At 30.3% G+C, this 16,478-nt stretch overlaps 2 protein-coding genes across 2 annotated transcripts; both read right to left on the reverse strand.

Moving 5' to 3' along the window:
* Positions 1-2,883: 2,883 nt before the first annotated feature.
* On the reverse strand, positions 2,884-6,358 carry LOC114373671 (CASP-like protein N24). The gene is made up of 3 exons (XM_028331182.1): positions 5,599-6,358; positions 4,587-4,722; positions 2,884-3,308 (listed from the first exon to the last, which is right to left on the reverse strand). The coding sequence occupies exons 1-3, from the start codon at positions 6,165-6,167 to the stop codon at positions 3,117-3,119; spliced, it is 897 nt and encodes a 298-aa protein (XP_028186983.1). The 5' UTR covers positions 6,168-6,358; the 3' UTR covers positions 2,884-3,116.
* A 3,303-nt stretch (positions 6,359-9,661) lies between these two features.
* On the reverse strand, positions 9,662-15,506 carry LOC114373502 (protein farnesyltransferase subunit beta-like). The gene is made up of 14 exons (XM_028330976.1): positions 15,279-15,506; positions 15,097-15,183; positions 14,845-14,950; positions 13,934-13,969; positions 13,295-13,377; positions 13,119-13,172; positions 12,650-12,701; positions 12,314-12,378; positions 11,409-11,465; positions 11,223-11,295; positions 11,029-11,115; positions 10,802-10,955; positions 10,555-10,679; positions 9,662-10,163 (listed from the first exon to the last, which is right to left on the reverse strand). The coding sequence occupies exons 1-14, from the start codon at positions 15,425-15,427 to the stop codon at positions 9,924-9,926; spliced, it is 1,368 nt and encodes a 455-aa protein (XP_028186777.1). The 5' UTR covers positions 15,428-15,506; the 3' UTR covers positions 9,662-9,923.
* Between the last annotated feature and the right edge of the window lie 972 nt (positions 15,507-16,478).

Here is a 16,478-nt window from a genome sequence, read left to right on the forward strand (position 1 = left end):
GACAACCCAATAGTCTCCTAAGACCAAGTTAATTGCACAAAAGAAAGCATGTTATTTGAATTGTAATTTTGAAAAGATTATTGACAGTGTGACACGTCTAAAAAGTTGCCCTAACAATGAGCTCCAATATATAGATAATAGATGACTAAAATTATTTATAATAAATAAATATTTTTAAATGTATAAATTTTATTTGATTAATTCATAGTAAATATATATTTGAAAATATAAATTATATTTTATATTGGTGATAAATAATTTATGTTGTGACATATGTTATTTTTTTAACAATTTGAAAATTCATTTTAATGCTAAAATTCATTTAATTTATAAATAAAGATAAAATTCAAATGATAGATTGAAAGAAATAAACCATTAAAAATCAAACATATGGGACTGATGACATTTCCTAAAAATGATTTCAATATTAAAAATTTCTATATTTAAATTTTTTTACAAAAAATGATTTCAAAGTCAAAATATACTTAATCTAATTTTGAAATTTGTGAAGTAAAGATGAAGATAAAAATGAATAACAAAACTGGCAAAAGTTATTACTTAAATACTATTTCCTTAAGAATTTTGTTGTATTTTTAAAATAAAAATTTAAAACATATATAAATACAAATGGTTGTAAAACTCCAAATTCCTTACCAATTCATCACCAAAAAAATATTTTCATCAATAAAAATTTTATATTTTAGGAACTGCAGCAAAAAGAAAAAAGGATATAACTTTTTGTTTATTTTACAAAAACATTTGTACATCATAAATTTTGTTTGTTAGGAAATGTATATCGTTTGCTGATGAATTTTTTTTATAACAATTACACTTTTAATTGATTATAAATTTAAGTTAAAAACATAGAAAATAGACTATTGATTATAGCATTTTAATTTAAATATTAAAATAATCAAAATTATAACATATGTGTGAGTAAGTGTGTGCATCAATGGATCTAGAGGAAGACAGAGAGCCTTGTATATATATTTTGTTAATCTAAAATTATGTAAAACTAATTTATGTGTGTTAGTATTACAATAATGATTAAGGATAATTAATGTAAAATTGGGTAAAATTCATTGTGTTTGTTGTTATTATTATAATGTTAGGTACATTAAACTTAATTATTATCATTTAAAATAAAAATTAGATTGAATTTATGAGTTAAAATAGTAAATATTTTTTTAAATTACTATTTATCAAAAAATAGAAATTTAATTTTTTTAAAAAAGTCTCCAATAATACATTTCTGGATTCAGCCGTGAGTGTGGATTAAGATTGTCGGAAAATGACAATTTAAAAAGTTTTTGAAATTTTAGGAACTCCATTAAAAAATTTACACGATATATTAAAAACTCAATTAAAAATTATTAATTTAAAAACTTATTTAAACATAGAAGTTTAACCTTAATTGAATTTTCCGTCCTCGAACTAAACTGTTACTGGATTGAATAGATCAACTCCATGAATAGATATATAAATATATATTTCATCAAGAAAATTCTATCAAAACAATATTATTTTTAACTTTAAGGTTGAGTCTTTTATCGACGCCATACTTTTGCACGTCATGCATGATGTGTTTTCTTGATGCTGTGTCCTTTTTTTCATTCAACTTTTAATTATTTTTTTTCCCGAATTATTCATCCTCGTAATCCAGTCAACGAGGGATCTTGGTGGATTTTAATTTCTATAATAATTTTAATTGCTCGTATTTAGGTTTTTAGTTTTAAATGTTTAGAGTGTCTTATAATAATTTTTTTATAAAATGTAATTAGGGTGTAATGTATTATTAAATTATATAAATTAGAAAAAATTTATATAAAAAATAAAATGTAACAGGTTTTTTATTTTTATTCTTATTGAATTATTTTATATATATCTTTTCATATGTAAATCTTCACAAATAAATAACAAATGATACTTCTTATGTTTATGTTAATTATTAGATTAAATTTTAAAACGAGAGACTTAATTTGAACAATTAAAAAAATATGATGATTAAATGTTGGCAATTAAAACTACAGGAATCAAAATAACACATCAAATAAAATAGGGAGATATAGTGTCTTTTTCTTATTAGCCAATGTTTTGTTAGTTTGAGGAAGATTAAGAGTATAATCAAGTCATTTTGAGGATACTAGTTTAAACTTTTAAAATGTGAATAAAAATTAACATAGCTAGGAAGATTAAGAGCCCTTTTCCATTTTCTCAGACCATGGAGACATTTTCCTATCTCACGACTAATAGAGCCACTGGGAAAGTAGTCATATATCCCATTCCATAATATGCATGCCAATTTCTATGGCCTTAAGTTCTTCTTTAACAATTTACTATTTGAGTGTTTGTTGTAATGAATCTCCTAGCTAGAGATATGGTTGTTATTTGTTTTGTAAATTTATAATTACCTTCATATGGTTTGTGTGCTATCAACACTATGCAATAATAATATAGTATGTTGTTGAATAGCTTATGAGTAACTAGTGTATGTTCCAATTTGTATAATATATATAATTGAAATGTAGGTGTAAAATTTCGTTTTCTGCATAAGCTAGAATGTAGAACACTATCTCATGAAAAAACGAATCTTTTCTGAAGCTTTGGGCACTTGATAACTCGAAAATGCTAAAATTTCATCAATCCTCACACAATTTTTTTTTTATTAAGTACAAATATTATTAATACCCAACTCGGCATAAGATGTGCACAAATTATTAAAATGAAGCCTCTATGATAATACATATATATGAAAAGAAACTGCCCCAAAATTAAAGCATGCAGCCATAACAGAATGTTACATAAACTTACTTATTAATGTATCATCGCTACGCTAATTAGAATCACATACTAAGACAAATCTACCTTCAAAGGCAAACCATATCAGCAATGTCGAACTAAAATTCATTGTAAAATCCACACATGCAGTTTGTGTACTTGACACATACAATAATAGATAGCTAATTAGAATCACATACTAAGACAAATCTAACTTCAACTGCAAACCATATCAGCAACGTCCGACTAAAATTCATTGTAAAATCCACACATACAGTTTGTGTCCTTGACACATACAATAATAGATATAATGTTACTATATAGACCAATTGCAGACACTAGTTGACTCTACAAAAAATGAAAGCAGAAACAACAGAGGAAGAGGCAAAGGCCACAAATGCAACGAAGGATAAAGCAACACATGCGTTCGCCATTTGCACGTGCTTGTCTGCAGCCAAAACACTGTTTGTCCAACTACAGACTATGGTGGCAGCTGATGATGATGCTGACATTAGAAGATATGCTAAGGCCTGCAGTTTAATTGAAGCCATGAAACACACTACTTAGAGCTTAGTAAGCATATATAATCATATAACTAAATGAGAATTTATACAACAAATTATATATTTGAGTGTAGACTTTCAAGCTAAAAGATAAGGTGTATGCATATTGAAAATTAATTTTTTATCACTAAGGTTTAGATGATTTAAATGCAAAGTAAAAGATTATATTTTACAATATGAAACTTATTTGAATGAATGCATTTAAAGTTGTTTTTGATTCAATTTTCAAGAAAACTTATTTATTATAATTAGTGAAAATCTTTCCTATAAATAGAGAAGATAATTAATGAAAAAACAACACATCAAAAGAGAGTGTGTGAGAAGAGAGATTGTGAAATAAAGTCACTCTATTAAGAGAAAAATATCTTTATGTGAGAGTGTTATAATTTTTTATAATCATTGAGTGAAATACTTGAGTTTGTAAAATGATACATTATTTAGAGTGTATTACAATCTTATAATCATTTGTAATAATAAAATACTTTTTGAGAAAATTTCGTGAACGTAAGTAAAAGGTGTTAAATCACATTAAAATTCTTGTATATGTTATTTTTTCTATGGTGTAATTTTTATTGTGTTTTTATGATATTTTATGAATGTAAATAATTTTATTTGTGAAAAAGTTAATTATCCAACCTTTAGAGAGTGTGAAATATGACATGTAATAAATGATGTGACAAAAAGAGATAGAGATTGTGGCAAGCTGATCCATGGAACTAGGAATTAAACATGTGTAGAAATTTCCCGTTCGAGAGATATACATACAAAGAGATTAAATGGTAAATAAGAAAACTTTTACACACCCATCACCTCTTTGTGTGTATCTCTCCTACCAGAAAGGTCAATAGCAGTCGGTAACATCATGCATGCATTACCTCAATCAACATTAAAACTTCTATGACAACGACAACGATAGGGGATTTATTTAACAACTCAAGACATAAATAATTAATAACTAATCATTTTATGTTCTAAATTTATTTTTAATATTATCATAATAACAAAACATATATATATATATATATATATATATATATATATATATATATATATATTATTTGAAATATAGAATTGGTGGGATGGTTAAGAAAAGAAAAAGGAAATATTGCAAAATTAACCATCAACATTTGTCAATAAAAGAGACTAATTAATGTTACAAAATTCAGAGTAGCTTAAACCAAAAGCCAAGTAGTGCTACATTCAGTAGTGTCTAATATAATGAATATCCCTGAAGAGTGGCTTTACCTGATCCATAGCAAAGTCGAAGTAACCCCGCAGCTTGGGGTCCATTGTGTGTCTTTTAGTAATCATGTACTTCACTATATCATATATTTGCAATCCAGAATACACGAACCCAATTATATTTACTGATAGGAAGTACCTGCATAATCACATACCCAAATCAAAACCGCGCATATTGCAACGCCTTAACAAATTAAGCCCACTACAAATATTTTTGCAGTTGCACCATACAGAAGCAATAATAATAAAGTGATAAGGTAGAAATAAAGTGAGTTTGGTTTTGAGTTTTTTCTATTTTTATTGTTAATTATAAAAATGTTAATATGTTTTTACTTTATTTTTATTTTAAAAAGTGTATATATAAACAACAAATAAAGTGAAAAGGTTTCCTCTTTGCAGCACTTTTCTATGTGTGGCTTGAGTTAATTCTCTGAATCAGTTCTATTGCATAGAGTTAACTAATAATATAGATTCTTTTAGTCGGTTTTTACAGGTTTTTTGGGATCTATCCTCACATTCAAGAGTGAAGAGTGCTTTTTATTTTTTCGCTTTTCTCTTCATGGGTTTCGGCCATGCATACTTGTGTTTCTATGTTCATTTTAATATATTCCTGGTATGCTACATGTACCACATGTGTATGCCAGCTTCGCTTAAAAAAAGTGAAAATTAAAGGTAGACATGCAACAATAAAATTTTATTTCACTAAATAAAATCAGCTACACAAATCACATATTATTTTAATTCGATTAAAGACCAAAGTTTTAGCAATATTATTTACAATTACGAACAAAAAAACTGTTTTTTTCAAAAGGTTGTTAAGTAAGGAGATGATTCTAAACTTTTTTTATAACTCAAACAAAGTAAAGTTATGTATGAGGAGCAGGAAGATAGAGGAAGGAGAAAAATATCACATATTCAATCTCTCCTGTATGCTAACAAAAATTAATAAACTAATAATTAATATCTATGCATAAAAAATGAAAGAAAGGAGATATAGATTATAAGAGCAACTTACTTGAATGCCTCGTAGTCATACCAATGTGTTTGAGAATATTCAGACGACGATGATGAATCATAGTATGAAAGATACAAATTGTTTGTTGATGACCCTCGACGCAATTTCTTTCTTCTATCACCAGCCAGCACAGAGAAAGCTATTTGGCATAACACAAAAGCAGCAATCCTTAGTGCCAAAAGAACAACGTACCACTTACCCTCTTTCTTGTTCACTCCATCAGCATCTTCAGCATCTTCTTCAACATCCATCACTGCCACCACCAAACTCTTATCATTCTTTTCATCCTTAACAACCTTAATGGCGCCGTCGCTGAGCGAAGAAAGAGAGTAGCTAGCCGCCACCATCTGAAGGTCCCCTTCGCTGAAAGAGTGGTGGCTGTGAGAGATATTGAATGAGTCTTGTAGTGTTGGGGCTGAAGGTGGTTTTGAAACTGGATAATAGTGTTGTTCCTTCTTCTTTGAGGGTTTTAGTTCTACTTCTTCTTCTTTTTTGTTCTCTGCTGAGTTTTTCATTTTTTCACCTTTCTTTTCTTGATGAGCTGGGCTTTCACTTTTAGTGGTAGTCATGGAGAGTAGTGTGTTCAAGAGTTTTGGAACTAACTAGAAATATATCACTTCATGCATGCTATTGAGGGGTGATAAATATATCACTTCATGCTATTGAGGGGTATATAAATATATCACTTCATGCTATTGAGGGGTGATGCACTCACCGGCAGTTTTTCCACTAAAAATGCATGCTATTGAGGGGTGATTAGTATATCACTTCATGCATGCTAATTGATAACCATTTAACTAATCAATTTACATTTTACAATGATATATATCCTTGGGAGGAGGGCGAGCCTAAAGTTGTGCCTTGGTGACTTGTTGGTCATGGGTTCGAATCCGGAAACAGCCTCTTTGTTTTTTTTATATATCCTTGGGAGCTTGAGTTTAGTATATATTTTTTCGTATAAATTACATGTATCTTTCGATGAAAAAACGATGTGAGTTAGTGTTAGCTAGCTAGAGGTTTTTAACTGTTATTGTAATATTTATTTTAGTTTGATGACAATAATAATTAGTGAATAGAAAGAAATTAAAATTATATTGATAAAAAGAAGTGTTCCTATTTTAATTAATATCTAGTGCATCAACTTTTAAAAATTTAAAGATTTAATTAAAATATGAAAGAAAATGGGATGAAAGGTATTTTCCTTCGAACTCACATGACCGATTTTCTTTAAGAGGTTCCAATTATAAAAAACAAACAAACTAAGTTTGATTACTTTTTGGTCGGACATTAATATATAAATTAAATATTATGAATCAATCCTTTTATGGAAGTATTTAAATGTAACTCTTTGAGATATAACTAAGTGTAACTTATTTGTTAATTTTAGTTTTTTGATATTTTTTCTAGTGAAACTAAAAGAATAAAATGTATTATTATTGGTGGATAAATAATCATTTTAATCCTTAAATATGTAGATTGTTGTGACTACTTCATGAGTTGAATAAAATAAAAAAATTCTAAAAGTGCAAAATAGATAAATATATTAATCCAAAATTTCAAAAAATGAGTGAATAAAATAATAATATTAACATATATTTAAGCACTAAAATAATAATAAATAATAAAATTTAGAGACATATCTAATATTCTAATTACTTATTTGACATTACGTGATATTGTCTGTGTATCACTTAGAGGAACCAAAGTCATAATATATTGAAAATATAATGTATTCTTTTAAATGAATAGAAAAGATTTAAACTCTACGTGGGAGATGTTATAAACCTTTTATGCAATGGGTTACTTGGCAAATAAAGGCATGAATCAATAGCGGGTATTACTAATCACTAACAGCAATTAACAAGTCTTCTGACCTTTAGAATAAGTGAAATTATATAAAAGCAATGCATGACTTTTTTGTCTTTTTTTTCATAGAATAGATCCATTGAGCTTCATATGTAGCAAGCACCACCGAATTATCACTTATCGCACTGCTTATTATTGATTAAACTGAAGCCGCCGGCCATGATTAAATCGTTGATGCGCCTTTTTTTCTGAATTTGATGCGACCTTTTCTACCTATAAAACACGGATATTATCAGGGTAAAGATGTTATACTATTATTACTAAATTAGAAATCAAAGTTAAATAATTTTTACAAAATTTGTTACAAAAGCCAACTATATGTGACATAATTAATAGATAAAAAAATATGATGTGATATATGATTGATAAATAACTGTATCACTTAAATATGTGATCATAAATTTGATAATTAGTGAGTATAAAAAAATATATCTCGAAAGAAATCAATCATTTAAATGGATCTTATTAAATTGTCATAAGTCAAATAACAATATAGTTCAAACACAAATTAAAAAAAGTTAACTGTTTTTTTTAGAGAAAAAAACCAACTATCTTATTATACATTAATTCATGATTAAATGAGGACATAAAAAATCTATTATACTATCATTACATTTTAATCAAGTTGTTATTAGATTCTTGCTTAAATGAAAATGCTGACAGCTACTATTTTTATGCGTAACTGTATAATTCGAGAGATAAGTCTCTCACTTAATGCTGGGAATACTATAAAAAAAAATTAACGTATTTAATTGAACTTGTTTCACCTCTTGTCTGAACCTTTGCCGCCCGTTTGGTGTATTTTAAATTGTAGTCAAAAACACTTTTGTCTTTTGTTTTACTTAACAGAACAACAGAAGATGCCTTCTAAACATTTTGTTTTATGAAGAAGATACCTTTTATTTCAGCTGAAAAGAAATCAACACTCGACTATCACGAGGAGTGACTTGATACAAAAGATAAAAAAAATAACTTGCGAGATGAAAATGATGTTTACTCCCTATAATTTTTGCTTTGCAATATGTAAGTGTCTTTTGGATATATTCGTTTTTTCTTTCAGCTACAAATGTCTTTTGGATATTGACTGTTCTTTTACTTCAAATCTTAAAACTTTCAATTTAAAAAGGGGCATAAAATAATAAATAATCTCTTTTGGTTTGAGGAAATTGATTATTGTTTTACATCAAATTTTATATAAGTAAAAAAGAGGAGATTACTTTAACACTTCATAAAGGTGCATTCGGCACAGGAAATTATAATTATAGTTTAAAAATGATATTGGTTTAAAATAATAATTCTTATATTTAGATTGTACAAAGAATTAGAATATAGAGATGTGATTTTAAATTAAATTCTAATTCAATTTCAATATTTCTAATTAAGAATAATCATGGACGAGCTTATGTAAAAAGTTTGATTCATAAGTGATGATTTTAAATAATAATATCAGTGGTCTTGACAACAATGAAGGTAACAAGAATGGTGGTAGCAATAAATTTAGGATTTGTGATTTATAGAATAAAGGTTAGGACTTGAGATTTAAGAATAAGAGTTAGCTTTTTCTGTGTGTATGATAGTGACAATGACAATCCAACCTAAATTCTTATGTATCTATCTCACACTCACTATTAGGCCTACCTAGTGGGTACAATAATTAGAGTTAGTTTTTTTTTATTAAAAATAATAAGTATGGTTATATGAATTTGGGTCCTGAGGTTCTTAAAAAAAAGCCCTTCAAACATCATATTTGATTTTGATTTCCAATTTCAAGTCTTAATTTCATGTCCAATTCGTTGTGCTAAAGGTGCACTATTTTTTACAACAGTTTCTAGCATAACTATCGGTCACAGGGAAGGGCCCAAATCAGTTGTTTATGCCATGAAGTCTGTAAAATTAACTCAATTGGCTAACTACCTGTCTAAGACAACTGTATTATTTAGGTTAGAATTTTGGAAAATTTGCAAGTATAAACAATCTTTGATCTCATTGTAAGTCTTCATTGGCACTAAACTTTTTTTATTATCAAAGTTGTCTTTACCATGCTCTGCTGTAAGTTGCAAACTGAATTATTTAAGCCTCAAGAAATCTTGAATCCCCGTGATTCAAGGAACTTGGAATGTATTTGTTCATCCAAGTGAGCTCAATAAGGCAAGGCAGCAGAAGTTTATAATGATTTCTCTGAATGCAGACAACACAATAGACATAAACTTCTATTTTAAGAAACTACATATTCATATCAACAACAATAATAACAGCAAAGGCTTATCTCACTAGGTGAGGTCGGTTACATGATCTCACGTCAACCCTTCAACACAATACATATCCATATCAAGTTATCAATAATCATCAAAACCCAGAGACATAAAACCCGAGCAATCCAATGCTGTTTTACATTTATATGTTCCAATGAATTTATTTTACATTATACAAATAAAGTTGTTGGTAGCTAAAACCAGTGGTCACGACTCAGTAAAGAAGAATTCATGAGCTTCACGATATCGTCCCAAGACAACATTAAAGAGGGGGTGGATTGGTTCTAAGAGATTAGAGTAGGGGCCTAATACTAGATTAGGCAGTGGTGGAGAATCTGGGTGCTTTGACCAACTATACTGGCACAATGAGAGTCCACTTAAACAGTAACATGTGTGATAATGATCTCTACGTTTACCCGGTTTGTCTCTCAGTCCACCCTCTTGCTCCTGCATCAAGCAAATTAATAATGCAAATTTCAACAAATTGAAGCTAGCAATGGAAGTACATAGATAGAATTGGTTAAAAGAAATTAATTACCAAAAGGTTAAACTTTGTTTTTAATTTGTCTGAAAATGAAGTCAACTGATAATGCCTTTTTGTTTTAGCAAAGAGTCAAATGATTCAACTAACATTTTGATTATGTCAAAGTTCATACAGAAATTTAAAATTTCTAACTTGTCATCCATCTTTATGTTTACAAAACATGTCAGATGGATCGAGATGCAATCAATAAAGCTAAACTTTCCTTTCAAGCTTCCAAAGAATCAATAAGGCATCTTAAGAAATAAATTAGAAATACTAGGATCATGACATGAAACAAGTAGACAAAATGCAGACCTGTGCACATAAGAGAATATATTGCTGTAAAGCAATACTGTGAAAAAGTGGTTCTTGTGCTCTCCACTCATTAATAAATTTATAGGCAATATTTTTAAAATCAGATGAACTGGATTCACTGGTGCCTGCGAGAATTAGAATTTAAATAAGTATTAATATCATGATAAATGAAATTAGAAAGAAATATAGATTAAAGGGGAAACTTATTGTAGAAATTTTTAAAACATGTACTTCAAAGTTAACCTACCTTCATGCTCACCACGGCATGTTGCATGACTAGAGGTTCCATCCAAACTTTCTTTTGCTTCAGATACATAAGATACCGCAAAAATCTGTGATGTCTCTTCCATCTGTTTGTTGATAATAGAAGATAATCTTTGCAATAGAGCAACAGCACCTCCCTGATTACATTCAAGTTTCAATCAAACTATATCACAAAGAAGATTGAAGAAGAAAATACCAAATTTTAATCACCTGCCAAAAGGAATAGCATCCATCCACCAGTTTATTTGTTCTCCCCTGGAATCCACATTCCTTACCTTGTCGGAATACCACCCAGTCCTAATGCAACACCTCAGATAATTAAATCATTCATATAACTTCAAGTCGACAACTTAAAAATTCATCCGAATAACTGGAAGCCAGTGGGAAAGGAACAATTCTCTTACAACTAATCGAGGCAGATCCAAGTGATTAACCTCACCAATCAGAATCATTGTAGCTAATCCACAAAAGGTGTACCTGATAAACAAAGAGTCAAGAATAAGAACACTTCTTGTAACTTACGTTTTTAATTCCACTTTTCTAGTAAAGAGGTATAATAAGAGGGATGGCGATAGTATGATGATACATACCCACCATGAGCCTCAGAACCAGGCTCACCAGCAATGCCACCCTCATATGTTTGACAGCTGCAGAGAAAGCACAAGCAGCAGATAATAAAGCAAGTATTACATAACTACACAAAAAAAAAAAAAAATTATGGAGAATGTAAACCTTGAGAGTTAAGTCAAAGAATCGAAAGTAAAAAGATTTAGTGTATAGGTGTTATCCGTGTGCTACTATGATTCCAAATGCAACCCATCATGATTTTGAATTTAAAAAAATATTTTTTGATATTTTAACAGCACCTTAAGGCACTCATTAGCAGAACCCATTAATTATTTCATTTTTAGTCAACTATGAAAATGATGTTAATACCAAGGAATGCCAAGTTCTGAAGTGCAAAGCCATCAAATAGCTGAAACAATAATTAGCCATCTAAACCATGTCTAATATAAAAACTGCCCCAAAGGCATTTTGCAGCACCAACAAATGGAGAATTCACTTTCAAATAACATAAGTCCTAATCCCATTTAAGGCAAGTTAATGAAGGGATCATAAAATAGTTTTCCTTAATGCCAAAAAACCATTTAGAGCACCGAGAAAATGAAAATAAAAATAAAAATGTAGAAAATCAGTAATAGCATTGCAACTAATGCAGCTTTCAATTATTACCAGAGGCTATACTTAAAGGTCACATGTGAGGCCACACATGGTTAATTAAGAGATAACAAAACAGATTGATTTGATGTTGTGAGCATATTTTGAATGCTTGCAAATTGAGCTTAAGGAAAACCAATCAACAATCAAAGCAATAGAAACAAAAATAATGAGTTTAAGTTGTATGAAGTTTCTATTCTAAACAATGCTCTCTGAGCCAGAAAACATACAGTAAGATTTAGTGCCAAAATTAAAGTTATTCCTTATTGAAACTAACCTTATAATGTAGTCTCCAACATTCTGGATCAGCTCATCATCCAAAATGTTCAAAACACTTGCAACCTGGTTCCAACAAGATTCTCTATGTTAAGCAATAGATACTGTTTTATACCAGCCATAGCATTAAAAAGCCCCCCTCCGACAAACAATATATGTAAATGTCATGATGACAGCAAAACGGTCTCATTTAGTCCAAAGCTTTTTTTTTTTAAGCACCCTGTCATTTTAATAAGAATATGCATGATGCTGAATGCTGATACACAAAGTAAAACTGTCTGATCATTCACACACACACACATAAGCATGTGTGAAATAAAGACAGATAACAACTTACAGAAATGGCAGTGTAGCAAGCTCGAACATCAATTTCACCTTCATCATGCATCCTGAATAAAAGTAGTTGATGATGGAAAAAGAAAGAATGGATTAGAAAAAGATGGTTTCCCAAATCAATTCTACATGTGTCAACAACAATGAGAATAAATCACATTTAGAAATGCTTTTAACACAGCACTTGAAGTCACACCCTTCAGATTTGTGTATGGTGGTGGATTAATTTCTGTCCAACTGGCTCAACAAACACAAGCAAATCAAAACCCGTCATGCTTCATTGGTGTGATTGATGCATGCGCAACCAGTGTGCAAATAGATGGACTTGTAAGCATTACCACAACAAAGTTATCCATTATTTATAAAAAATTAATGAATATTTATATTTATCAAATACAAATAAAATGGATATGTGATATTGGTATAATTTCTTAATGTTAATTGAAGTCACAGAGATGTATAGGATATCAAACCTGAATCCACCATTTGGTTGCTTCATCCGCCGCAGAAACCCATACAGTTTATCTCTGAGAATAATATGTTCAAAGTACTAAACCAATCAATTCCACACAAATGAAGACTAACTCTACCAAATAAGTAATGCAACATAATATCAAAAAAACTTGATTTGGGTGCATAAACTGACCACCTATTAATTGATGCCAGGGATTTCTCACCACCCAAAGTAATAAGTGAATTAACAGCAGCATAAGTTGTGGCAATATGAGGCATCTGTAGAGAACATTTCAAGGACATTAATCATTAATTCATTATGCTTCTCCAACATGGAAAGACAAGCAACCTATATTTTGAGAAGTTTCATATTCCTTCCAAGATTACAGTTACATCAAAAAGAAAGTAGCCTTAAAAAATATAAAGCATATATATCACATGCGCGCACGCGCACACACATAAAAAGATTAAAACTATTAGAAAGAAATCAATCAACAACATAATAAATAAAATAAAAACTGAATAACAAATACAGCCTAAACTTATTCAACTGAATTTATTCCAACTAAAACAGTACAACATAATCTCCCTATGACATGTTCTTTAGTGTTTGTAAAAGCAACAGGTATATATAAAACATAATTATAGAAGCATATTTTACTCCATAAGTAACCACAGTATTGGCCAGTTTTCTATCCATATACGTTAGAGTTGGTAGCAAGAAATAATAAATGAAGTTTTAGAAATGGAGAAGGTAAGATTAAGAATCAAACTGAATTAAACCATAGCTCAGTAATCAAATAGAAATTGGCAAAAGATTATAATAGTTGCTTGCCTGGCCTGGTCCCCCGGCATATCCACCATTCGGATCCTGTTGACATACAAAGAACAAGAAATTTATGAGAGGATGGAAATGGGAAGAGAAAAAAAGAGGGCAGCCAAGAAATCTAGTCTTAAATCAAAAGATTATAAAATTTGATAAATAAAGGATCAGCTAGGCAATGTTTGGCGCACACAATCAGAAAAACTCAGTACATCGTAAATGTCCAAAATATTTCTGGGTTACCAAAGAAAAGGTCAACACTTAGTAATACACTACATGCATACGTAATTGTAACTTTTCATCCAGAAGTATACCATTATCCAACATAAGCATGCAATGAAATGGACAGACAATAGGAGAGGATGCATGGCATGACAAACAATATTAATTACATATTTCAAGCTCAATGCTCAACTATCTAATATCAAGGTTTTATTGTTCTAGGAATTGAATACTAAATTCCATCGTAAATTTGTAATTATTAGCAAAAACATAACAGAAAAATAAAAACAAAGAATAAACCAAACACCAGCTCAAATTTTATGTCACTGATCTACTCTGATAGTATAAGTTGGAGGGTGAGGTTCTCAACTCTCTATTAAACATTCTCTCTACTCTCCTTTGAAAGTGCATTTCACACACTATTCCCGCAACTAGAAGAAAATTACACTCTCAACCATCTGAAACTACTCTAAACTGCTTGCTGTCTATTTTTATATGTATACTTGATAGTTGATACTCTTAACTGCTTGTGCCTTTTAATCTATTATTTTCTATCTCTCTAGATTGAATTGAATTGCCACAATTATTTTGAAGAAATTTTCAATAATTAAAAAGATTCTTTCATCGCAATTTAAAATGTTAAATTCAAAATACAATTCATATCAACAAGGAGAAATAGAAATAGAGTTAGAGGCAGATACCTGGCAACGGTTAAGAAAATCGATAGCGTTATCTTCGAGTTCATCATCGACGGATTCTCCCAACAAAGCAATGGAGTGGAAGATCCAGTAGCAGAGCCAGGGTCGACTGTGTTAAACCACAACATTTCAATTCAATCCAAAAAAAAAAACAATAACAGAAAATTGCGATCGATTCAAACAACAGAAACACAGTGTGTGTGTGTGTGTGTGTGTGAGAGAGAGAGAGAGAGAGAGAGAGAGAGAGAGACTCACTTAGCGTCCAAAACGGAAAATGCGGAACTGAGATGGCGAAGGCCTTTGGAGACATACTGCATGTGATTATCGCGTTGAAGCTCCAACCTGAGAAGAGAAGAAGAAGAAGAAAAAAAAAACTTTGAGAAAACGAAATCATACGAAACGAAAAATGAAGAAGAAGAAATGTTACAATGCGATACATGAGGGTTTGGGCGTTGCGAGGAATGGTGGCGAAGAGTTGGTAAATCTGAAACACCTGCGACTCTACCATCCATTGCTCACGTTGACTCACCGTCGGACACGGCGGCGGCGGCGGCGGATTTGTCTCTCTCTCGCTCTCTTCACTCATGGTATCGCCAGAAACTGCGAGAAGCTAGGCTACGCAACGCAACGCTCCTTCGTTTTGCGTTTGGCAAATGATAATTATACCTCCCCTATTTAATACATATACCTCCCTTTTCCTTATTTTCCATAAATACCCTTGTGTAATAAGAACCTAAATTAAGACAATATGGACACCGAAGACTTTGAAGCCCTCTTGACTCTAGTGATACTCGACAGCAATAAAAATAAAAAATCACATTTCAAGTTTCCACACCCTTCCAAAGAGGATTGCTATTGCTACTATCCTAAATTGTTATTGGCACTGCCATTTTTGAAAATGGCAGTGAAAAGTCGAAACTCCCCCTAGGATAGTTTCTCCCTACCCCCCACCCCTTTTCCTTTCGTTTTTCCCCCTCACCATCCGTGAACCCTATTCCCCACCCCCCCATCCCCTACCCTTTCCCTCTTCAATCTTTCTATGTTGTAACTCGATATCTTCTACAACTCTTGTATATTTGACAGGTACCTCTAGTACCCGTGTGATTATTAATATATTTAGCCTTTGTTAATAAAAAAAGATTAATATCATAGTCAGATCCATTAGAAAGTTCCACAACTCTAATTACAATAGTTATAAGAAAAAATTGGCATATAGCAATTCGACTATATTTTTCGTTCATTTAGGACGTGTATGATTTAGATGAGAAAAATAACGTAGATAGAAATAAAAAATAAATAATTTTAAAAAGAGAAATAAAATAATATATTGTGTTAACGAACTTATGTTAATATGGTTTTGATTCCTCATATATTAATTATGTGATTTTAATTTTTCAAGTTCTAATTCTAATTATACTAATTGAATCCCTCAAATGCCAAATGTGTAAATTCAATCTCCCAAAATATTGTAATCGTTAACAGAAGGGCAATATACATGAGTTGTTTGTGGTAAACTTCCTTACTTGATAACAAAAAATATATAACCACAGACAAACTCAAAATATGAAATTCTACCGGAACCATAAATTAAACTTGAAATTAGGAAGCGGATAAGATCCTGGCAGATTGAATTGAAC

The sequence above is a fragment of the Glycine soja genome, chromosome 11 (assembly GCF_004193775.1).
Source record: "Glycine soja cultivar W05 chromosome 11, ASM419377v2, whole genome shotgun sequence".
Taxonomy (NCBI): Eukaryota; Viridiplantae; Streptophyta; class Magnoliopsida; order Fabales; family Fabaceae; genus Glycine; species Glycine soja.

Bases quoted from the DNA above. Each gene is read 5' to 3' on its own strand.
- LOC114373671 (XM_028331182.1), bottom strand. From the start codon at position 6,167: ATGACTACCACTAAAAGTGAAAGCCCAGCTCATCAAGAAAAGAAAGGT. The intron at 4,723-5,598 runs GTAAGTTGCTCT...GTGATTATGCAG, and splicing joins TATGACTACGAGGCATTCAA to GTACTTCCTATCAGTAAATA. The intron at 3,309-4,586 runs GTAAAGCCACTC...ATTAAACTGCAG, and splicing joins TCGACTTTGCTATGGATCAG to GCCTTAGCATATCTTCTAAT.
- LOC114373502 (XM_028330976.1), bottom strand. From the start codon at position 15,427: ATGAGTGAAGAGAGCGAGAGAGAGACAAATCCGCCGCCGCCGCCGCCG. The intron at 13,173-13,294 runs GTGGTCAGTTTA...TATTATTCTCAG, and splicing joins TCCCTGGCATCAATTAATAG to AGATAAACTGTATGGGTTTC. The intron at 10,956-11,028 runs GTGATTAAAATT...GAATGTAATCAG, and splicing joins GATGCTATTCCTTTTGGCAG to GGAGGTGCTGTTGCTCTATT.